Raw genomic sequence first — 9,994 nt, forward strand, 5'->3', positions numbered from 1 at the left:
GTTTTTGGGCATCCTTATTCCTCAGAATTTGGGCAGCCTTATTTCCCTGTATATGGGCATCTTTATTCCTCAGTATTTGGGCATCCTCAAATTCCCCAGTATTTGGGCATCCTTATTTCTCTGGATATGGGCATCTTTATTCCTCAGTATTTGGCATCCCTGAATTCCCCAGTATTTGGGCAGCCTTGTTCCTCAGAATCTGGCCATCCTTATTCTATGGTATTTGGGGATCCTTATTCCCCAATATTCATGTATCTTTATTCCCTGGTATTTGGACATCCTTACTGCTCAGTATTTGGGCATCCTTATTCCCCAATATTTGGAAATCCTTATTCTATGGTATTTGGACATTCTTATTCCCTGGTACTTGGACATTCTTATTTCCCAGTATTTGGGCATCCTTATTCCTGTTTTTGGGCATCCTTATTATCCAGTATTTGGAAATCCTTATTTTATATTACTTGGGCATCCTATTCCTCAGGATTTGGGCATCCTTATTCCCCAGTATCTGGCCAAGCTCAGGACACCCATCCTCCCAGATCTGTGCACACCACTGGGGTTGTCCCTTTTGCACAAACACTCTCCCAGGGTTTTCCCCCAGAAATGGTTTTCCCTGGAGTCCCTGGGGCAGGCTGGGAGGGTTGCTTGGCTTTTGATGCATTCCCTGGTGGCATTCCCATGGTTCTAGACCCTTGTGCCAACCCTGGAGGAGGTCGGTGCCCCCTCCCCGTGGTACCCAGGTGGAGAGAGCCAATATCTTGGATGAATGGTGGCTGGAGGGACCAGAGCAGATATGCCAGGCTGTGCCAACTGGCAGCTGATCCTTCATCTGAATAACCTTTAGAAAAACCTTTAAAAAAGCCTAAAAAACAAAAAAAGGAAGTGGAGGGTGGTTCCTGTTTGCTTCGGTTTGAGCCGTTACGGAGCCTGTGAGAAAACAAAACGCTGAGATTCTCACTTCCACGTGATGCCCACAGAGCAGTGACTTCTCCAGGCAAAAGGGCCAGCCCTGCCAGACCAGGAATGTGAGGCTGGAGCCTCCTGACTCCATCTGGGCTGCAGGCGTGGTTGGCTCCGGCAAATGAGGTGGGTGGAGGGGACATCCCGAGCCAGGCTCTCTGCAAAGCCAGCTCCAGCCCTGAGCTCTCCATTTAATGCCCCAGCAAAACTAGGGAAGAGAAGAATCTTTCCTGCAGCTCCCTCTTGCTCTGTGTGCTTTGCATTGCCTTGGTAATTCCCATCCCTGGAAGTGTTCAAGCCCAGGTTGGACAGGGCTTGGAGCAACCTGGTCTAGTGAAAGGTGTCCCTGCTCATGGCGGGGGGGGTGGAATGAGATGGGCTTTGAGGTCCCTTCCAACCCAAACCAGTCTGGTATTGAATGATTTGGGCCAAAATGGGCGCCCATCCCACCTCATCCCTGTTTGGCAGGAAGGATCAGATGTTGGTGTGATAACGGAGCTGTTCCCATGGAAACAGTCCCATTTTCCACTCAGTTGTCTTTTAATTTATTTATTTATTTGCCAGCACGTCTCTGACCTGCAAGCTGCTCTGTAGTGATTTATACACCGTATTGAACATCAGGGATAAAAAATGGCTGTTGGAAAAGGGAATCCAACCCCCGGGGATGGGGGCTGGGAGCTGTGGCTGTAACCACCACTCAGGATTAAGGTTCTTTGCCCCAGCAAAGCAGCGTGATGGGAGCCCACGGGCACAAACCGAGCTCATAACATTTTCTTCCCTTAAGGAAATAACGAAACACATGGAATTTGGGCGTGTTAAGGCTCCTTTCCCACCTAGGTCGGTAACTGCTGCGGGGATCCACGCGACTACCCCATCTCCCACCCCCTGCAAACGTGGCTCTGCTATTTTCTTTTCAGCCTGTGCTATTTTTATGCTTTTCTGGATATATTTAGCAATTATTTTTTTCAGCTGAGCCGCCTATTTTTAGCCTGTGGCTTTTAGGAAAAGCAACAAGATGCCTGGCAGAGCCAGGCGGCCCCTCAGGAGGGATTCCCACGCTCCAGCCGGCCGGTGACCGGCAGCGCCGGCTCCGGGGAGGAGATGGCACCTCCATATGCTCAGTTATCCCTTCTGGATGCTGTGTCATGGCTGGTTTTGGGGAGAAAAAGGCAGTTTTTGGGGAGGAAAAGGCAGTTTTTGGGAGAGCCTGCTTGCCTCAAGGGGGGGATGCAGTGAGCTGGGATGGGCTCAGCTGCTGGGAAGCACAGGAAGCAGGAGAAATCCGAGCATGAATGAGAGCTCGGATAAATCCCTCTGGTACAATACCCAGCTTGGCACCTTTTCTGGACCAAAAAAAGAACCATTTGCAGAACAAAAAAACCCTCCTCTGGACCAAAAAAGTCCTGGGTGCTGCCCTGCCTGGTAGGAACAAGCCTGATCCCTTCTCTCCCCAGATCCTGGCTGCCCCAATGGGATTCACTCACTTTACTACTAACTGGGTGAAAAACACTGGTGCATCAGGGATGGAAAATATGACTTTTTATTGAAATCAAGGAGCAGGGAAGCTGCTGCTTTCACCCCGAAAAGGGGCCGTTCTGGGTGGTGGGTGATGCTGCTTTTGGTCTCTGTGGTGAGGGAACAGCGAGGTTTCACTCTGGCAGCACTTTCTGTTTCATTCCTGCTTTTCCTTTCGGTTCAGCTGGGAGGTGTGGTGGGAGAGAGCTGAGAAAACACTCGCTGGGAGATGAAAAAGGTCTGGAGAATTGAATCATAGAGTTGTTTAGGTTAGAAAAGGACCGACGAGTCCAACCGTTCCCCCAGCGCTGCCAAGGCCACCACTGACCCACGTCCCCAAGTGCCACATCCACAGGGTTTTTAAATCCCTCCAGGAATGGTGAATCCACCACTGCCCTGGGCAGCTTATTCCAGTGCCTGTTCCTGCCTATTCCAATTCCAACTGAGAGACAGGAGAGGGTGTTTTCCACAGGTTTAAAACTGCAGAGGATCACAGATGAGTGGGTAAACACTTCAGACCCCGGGAGACACAGGAGGTGTCTTGTGACATCCATGAAATCTCACTTGATGCCCTTTTGCACCTTCAGGAATGTAAGGAAACACTTTCCAAGGATGCTGGTGTCCTATTTAGGGTAATTGCACTAATTAATCACCCTTAAAATCATAGAATCATGGAATGGTTTGAGCTGGAAGGGACCTTAAAGCTCATCTCGTTCCAACCCCCTGCCATGAGCAGGGCACCTTCCACTGTCCCAGGTTGCTCCAAGCCTATTCCAACCTGGCCTTCAGCACTTCCAGAGGGGGGGAAGTGCCATTTTTTAAAACATTTGTGAGAATTCTGATCTCCACCCACATGCAAGTTGGATAAGCCCCAAGGGAACAGGGGGGTAAACTGCTAGGGGGGAGGTTGGGCTCAGATTTCCTGGGTTTGGAGCTGGAGCTGGTGACGGAGCTGGTACAAGGCACTCGGATTCCAGGATCCTCTCTTCCCAAGCCCTTGCTCCGCAGCCTTTCAGCTCAGCTCTGTGCAGAGCAGGCGGCAGCTTGTGCTGACGAGGAGCTGGCAAACGAAGCCTAATTACTGTTTCAAGCAGTGTTGGCAGGTCCAGGATGCCAGAGCCCCCCAGGAGCCCAGTTTGGGAGGGAGGAGTGGGATGGCAGCTCAGCAGGAGGGCTCGGCGTCAAGAAATGCTCCTTTCGCAGCGGCTCTCTTGGGTTTTACGTGGCAATTTCTGTGGAAATGCATCCAGAAGTCGAGGTAGTGGGATTAATTTACTGGGATTGAGGAGAACTAGTTCTTCCTTGGTCCGAAGCAATGTTGGCTTTAAGCTCAGAGCACATTAAATCCCAATCTCATCCCATCGAGCAGCAACTCACTGCTCCACATCCACATTTGTTGCTCCACATCACAGGTGAAAGCTGAAGATTTTGGCAAAGCTGGGTGGAGCAGACCAAGGGCTGACACAGCTGTAAATGCTGCATCAGTGCCCTGGGATCAGGGGTTTCCCTTGCTGTTTTCCCAACTAAATCCCAGTTTTTGGTGCCTGTTTTGCCCGGGTGCTGCAGGTAAAAGAAGATGATGTTATTCAAATATGTCAGTGGCTCTTCATTCAACAGACAACAAAAAATTAGATTTTTTTTGCAGCTTAGGCGCCAACTAGTAAAAATTAGCAGCAAAACATTCAAATCCAGGCACTTGTTGCAAGGGCTTTTTGTGGAATCATGGAATCACAGAATGGTTTGGGTTGGAAGGGACCTTAAAGACCATCTAATTACACTCCCCTGCCACAGGTATGGACACCTTCCACTATTCCAGGTTGCTTCAAGCCCCATCCAACCTGGCCTTAGACACTTCCAGGGATCCAGGGGCAGCCACAGCTTCTCTGGGCAACCTATGCCAGGGCTTCCCCACCCTCACAGGGAAGAGATTTAATCCAAGCTAAGCTGCTGGAGCATCCTCCTCTCCTTCAAACTGCCAGTGCCTTCTTACCACTGATTGCAGCCAACCCAACTACACCTTGGAAAGTAGGTAAATCCTCAAGCTGGAGGAAAAATGCCAGCCATAGAGCTAAAAATCACCCTGCTTCCCAATATTTCCTGATATCCCCATTGTCACTGGCTGATCTCACACCCTCTGCTGCTGTGCTAAACCTTGCCTGCAATGAAAAGAGTTTTATGGTGCTCACAAGGGAATACAGACAGTGTGCTTTTTCCCTAGCTTAATGGCACATGTGCCTGGATAATGGGATTCATGCCTTGGAGCCAACAGGTTAATGAGTCCTTACTCATTATTTTCATGCTAATGATGTTTAACGTGTCCAGTACATGGATATTGTCTCTTTTGGGCTCTGCCACAGTAATAACAACTCGGGATCTTGGCAGGTTGTTTTGATACTTGTCTGTTGTGCAGAGGGGTCATGGGTTATTTAGAGCATGTGGAAGGGGTTGAATTTGTTTAAAGGGATGCAAAAGAGCTGGAGAGGGATTTTGGACAAGGGCGTGGAGTGACAGGACAAGGGGGAATGGTTTCCCACTGCCAGAGGGCAGGGTTAGATGGGATATTGGGAAGGAATTGTTGGCTGTGAGGGTGATGAGGCCCTGGCACAGGTTGCCCAGAAAAGCTGTGGCTGCCCCTGGATCCCTGGGAGTGTCCAAGGCCAGGTTGGATGGGACTTGGAGCAAGTTGGTCTAGTGAAAGGTGTCCCTGCCCATGGCAGGGGCATGGAATGAGATGGTCTTTAGTCTCCCTTCCCACCCAAACCATCCTGTGATTCTCTGATAAATCCAACCCAAACAAAAAGACAGGGGGGTTTGAGTTTACTCCTGGTGGCTCCACACCCTCCCAGGGATACAGTGGGGTGTCCTCAGTTTGGGATTAAAAAACCTGCTTTTGTGGCTGCCCTGTTTGAGCAGCTTTGCTGCCACTTGAGAACTGCTGGGCTGTTGTGGGGTTGTTTTTTGGTGCAGGATACTCACGAGCTCACTCTGAGGTGTCACCTGCCATGTTTTTGTTATTCATGTGGAAGGAAACACACAGAGTGGAAACGCTCTGAAACCATCACTGGCCCCAAAATGGTTTTAGTTTCTAGTTGAAGCACCTGCAGAGGGGCAGAACGTGGCTGGGCTTTGTGGTGGCCCCTGGGAGGGTCCTACAAGGTGGCTGAGCTGCCCCTGAGTTCCCATTGTCACCTCAGCAGCCCTGGGACATCCCAGCTTACACAGATGTCCCTTCCTCTGTCCCAGCAGGGTCTTGGTCTTCCCTAGCTTTGTTTTTGGAGCTATTTTCCACACTTAAGTGCCCTCAGGTCTGGAAGTAGTAAGAGAAGGGAGGGTTTCCTTGCAGGAGGGTGGCAGCAAGGTTGGATATACATAATTTTTTTAAGATCAGGGCTGTAGCAGCTGTACAGATGCTCCCAGCAGTCCTCCCTGCTCCCATGCCTCTTCCATGACCTTAAACATGGAGTGGCTGAAATTGCTGAAGTGACTCCCTGTCATTGGAGCAGCAACAGGTCCTCTGTATGAGAGGACACAACATAGAATTGTTTAGGTTGAAAAATCCTTCTAAGATCATGGAGTCCAACAATTCCCCCAGCACTGCCAAGCCCACCACCAACCCCTGTCCCCAGGTGCCACATCCACACGTCTTTTGAACACTTCCAGGGATGATAATTCCACCAGATTAACATTTGCTGCATTAGAAAAGCCCCTGTGGCATCCAAACCACACGACAGCATCTTGGTTGGTGGTGTCCTCGCCCCACCAGCCCAGTGCCAGGTGCTGTGGCAGAACCACGGCACATCACCATCCACTCCATGGCTTTGCAGAGGGAGAACTGGAAGGAAAAGCAGAGTTGTACCCTTGTACCCTGCTGCTCAAACTCCTCTCCAGCCAAAAAAAAAAAAAAATAAACACAAAAAAACCACAAACAAACAAAACAAAACAAAACAAAACAAAAAAAACCCAAAAAACAAAAAACAAACAAACAAAAAAAAACAACACAAAAAAAAGGGCGGGAGAGATGAGATGAACCAGCGCGGAAGCAGCGCACAGGCTCGAGCTAAACCCCCAGCGAAGGCGCAGAGATTTGCCCGGGCAGAGCAGATCCAGCCGGGAGCTCGGGCTGTCGGGAGCTGGGGGATTTTGGCAGCATTCCCCGGGGGGATGCTCCTTCCGTCCTGCCACGTGCTCTGTGCACCAGACGGTTAAATCCATCCCCTCTCCCCGAGCATCCTCCGTCCTGCGAGCTGGGGAGCAGCCACGAGCCCTGGCTGCCGGCAGCCCTCGGATGCTCGCCCACTGGCTTGAAACCTCTTCCTGTGCCGAAAACCTCGCCGAATGCAAACAAATGATGCCGCTGGGGGCCGTGCTCGCAGGGCACGGGGCGGGGGGGGCACACGGAAGGAAAGCCACGGCCTCTGTGCCAGGCACGGAGCTCGGCGTCTGCGGGAGCGCCGGGGCTCCTGGCGCCGTAAATATGGAGCTGAGTGGCATCACTGCCACCTAACCCGGCTCCTTTTGACTCCATATTCCCTTTGCTTGAAGGTGGTGAGCGGCCAAGAGGAGCAGATCTTCCCCTAGAGGCACAGATCAGCGGAGAGACCGGCTTCTGGTAAAAAATAACCTCTTTGGGGTCCCCACCGGGTGCAGGGGGCTGGGGAGGGGTCTCATCCTCAAACCCCGGCACGACTCACTCTTTGAGCACAGGCACCAGTGCCAGGTTGATTTTTTCTCTAAGTCCCGGGATAAGCCTTGTCCAAACACCCTTATAATGGGCTTGAGCTGGACATGCCCTCAGCTTTTCCTTAAAACATCACGATCCCCTTATTTTAGGGCTGTGCCATCCTTGTCCCCCCCACTCGGGGGTCTCGCTGAGCCCTCCTGTTGCGGGACATCCCAAAAAACCCCAACATTTTGGAGCTGGCAGTGAGCCCCAGGCAGGCAGGAGCACAGCTGTGCCTCTGCTGGAAAATACTTGCTGCCTGTAAAAGCGTGGGCTGCCGGGGGAGTGGGATGCTGGAACTCTGGCCGGAGCTCACTGCTGTTAGAAGGTGACGGAAAAACATCCGTGATGGAGCCGGCAGGGACTTAATGAGCGTCCCCCCGCCTGCCTGGGGTGGAAATCTCGAGAAACAGGAAACTCCAGCATCCTGTTTAGCATCTCAGTGTTCAAATTGGCAGCAGGAACAAAGCGAGGGAGGCCAAGGGACACCGGACTCACGCTGGGCACCGGCACGGGCTGGATGATGCGCAGGGAATGAGCCTGGAGAGGCACTTTGGGCTGCCGGGGGGGAGCCTGTTCTCTGACTTCCTTGTTGCTGTCACAGCCTTTCATGGAACAGCAAATGCCAAAGGACAGCTCGGCTGGGCTCCAGATGGTCCCAGTGGCCCCAAAGCTTGGCTCTGGGGACCGTGGGGAGGGCACAGAAGAGGGCCCCTGGCAGTGGGTCACTGCAGCTCCCTGCCCAGGGTCTGCGCCCCCCTTCCTCACACCGTCATTCCGATGGCTCTAACGCTCCCCATATGCAACCCCAGCACATAGTTTGGGGAATTTCAGGGCCCAAAGGCTGATCCACGTGTGTTCATGCCCACAGCCCCCCCGGGGAGCGTGCCTGGCCCTGCCCATGGCTAGCAACAACACTGCCAGCATAGCGCAAGCACGGAAGCTGGTGGAGCAGCTGAAGATGGAAGCCAACATCGACAGGATAAAGGTAGGGAGGCTCAGGAGCTGGCTGGGGAATGCTCTGAGGCAGTGGCTGCTGCTGAGCAGCTGCCCAAAGCACGTGGTGGGAGCTGGGATGTGGTGCTGGGTGGTGTTTTTGGCAGATGCTCTTCCGAGTGATCCCAATGGCCGTGGCTGAGGGCAGTGAGGCAGGGAGGTGCTTGCCCATGGAATTATAGAATCACAGACTGGTTTGGGTTGGAAGGGACCTTAAAGACCATCTCGTTCCAACCCCCTGCCATGGGCAGGGACACCTTCCACTAGACCAGGTTGCTCCAAGCCCCATCGAGCACTCCTAGGGATGGAAGGCAGCTGGAAGCATCACCTGGAGCCCTGCTGGGTGGGTGGGAAGGACTGACTGTTCCCAAGACATCTCACCTCCTTGGGAAGAGGTTAAATCTAGGGAGAGAAGTGCTGCAGTGGCAGCTGCTGGCTGCAGGCACATCTGGATGCAAGCAACACCTCACCTTTTGGGGTGTGGCTGAGCTCCAGTGGCTTGGGAGCTGCTGCCATGTCCAGAATAACTAATGAGGTTGGTGGCTGAGTGCAGCAAATGTTGCTGTAGCAGCCGTGGATGTCCCTGCTGAGGGTTTTGGGGGAGAGCCAGCAGGGATGCAGGGATGCTAGAGTCGGACCTTGCTGTGGTCAGGTTGGGTGAAGGATGGGAATGGGTGAAGGATGGGAATGGATAAAGGACATGAAGGATGCTTTTGGGATCGTGTGCTGACAGATGAGCTTAGAGCCCAGAGGTGAAGAACCAGCCCTGAGCACAGAGGTGAAGAACCAGCCCCACCAAGGATGTGCTGTCAGGTCATTGGTCAGGTTCTTGTCGAGGGTCTGATGTTTCCTGCCCAACCCTGCTGGCAGGATCTTTTTCCAGGTGGGATTTTCCCAGCACAGCCTGTCCCTAACTCAGGGCTCCTTCCTTTGCAGGTGTCCAAAGCAGCAGCAGACCTGATGGCGTACTGCGAAGCCCACGCCAAGGAGGACCCTCTATTGACCCCCGTCCCGGCCTCAGAAAACCCCTTTAGAGAGAAGAAGTTCTTCTGTGTGATCCTGTAAACCCTTGAGGAGCCTGACGGGCACTCAGGCCACCCTGAACACTGATGTAGAGTTTTTAGGAATGGGGACGACCTGCTAGTCCGCAGAATTTAAACAAAAATAAGTAAAATACACGGCCTGGAAGCTACAGAGATGTGCATGTTTTAAAGAACCTGGCCACCTTTTGGGGGAATAAGATGATCTGCATTGTGAGGCAAAAGATCTGAAGTCTGTAGAGTTGCCTAGAAAGAGAGAAAAAAAAAAATATGTAAAGAATAAATATGTGTCACTTTTCTGCTCACAAAAATCGTTTGATTGTTCCATATTCAAAGCACCAGAGCTGTGCTGAGCAAAGTAACTGCTAAGGATGTGTGTAACCTTCTTGGAATGATATTGTTGGTTTCTTTCCAGACTAATATTTTTTATTTAAGTTGTCAGATATATAGCAACAGGTTAGGTGACTTATGATGTTGCTCAATGTTTGGTCTTGTGCTTTTTAATTTCTGGTGGTAGCACAGCAGGGGGGTTGAGTGGCCCCACGGTGGGTCTGGGGGGGACACCGGCAGCTCCTGCCTGTCCCCCACGTGCTGGCAGCTCCGTGTTCCTGGCAAACCCCACTTTTTTACCATTTTGTATATGGTTAGCTTTGGTTCTGCAAGTAAAAGTGATTCATGTGTCGTGGTTGGTGCTTCATACTCCCGTGACGACGTTCGGTGGTAGTGCATGAGAGTTTGTGTCCGTTCATCCGCTCCAGGCTTT

General features: G+C 51.9%; 1 protein-coding gene across 1 annotated transcript; it reads left to right on the forward strand.

The window, feature by feature from the left end:
- Positions 1 to 6,884: 6,884 nt before the first annotated feature.
- Positions 6,885 to 9,542, forward strand: GNG2 (G protein subunit gamma 2). Its single transcript, XM_029963665.1, has 3 exons — positions 6,885 to 7,084; positions 8,067 to 8,183; positions 9,128 to 9,542. Exons 2-3 carry the CDS (start codon positions 8,097 to 8,099, stop codon positions 9,254 to 9,256), a joined length of 216 nt encoding a protein of 71 aa, XP_029819525.1. The 5' UTR covers positions 6,885 to 7,084; positions 8,067 to 8,096; the 3' UTR covers positions 9,257 to 9,542.
- Positions 9,543 to 9,994: the final 452 nt, after the last annotated feature.

Source organism: Manacus vitellinus, unplaced genomic scaffold (genome assembly GCF_001715985.3).
Source record: "Manacus vitellinus isolate BGI_N305 unplaced genomic scaffold, ASM171598v3 scaffold_103_pilon, whole genome shotgun sequence".
Lineage (NCBI taxonomy): Eukaryota > Metazoa > Chordata > Aves > Passeriformes > Pipridae > Manacus > Manacus vitellinus.

What these genes read in the sequence shown, in the direction of transcription:
- GNG2 (XM_029963665.1), top strand. Translation starts at nt 8,097, where the DNA reads ATGGCTAGCAACAACACTGCCAGCATAGCGCAAGCACGGAAGCTGGTG. An exon ending in CCAACATCGACAGGATAAAG is followed by an intron (nt 8,184 to 9,127) that starts GTAGGGAGGCTC and finishes CTTCCTTTGCAG; the next exon opens with GTGTCCAAAGCAGCAGCAGA.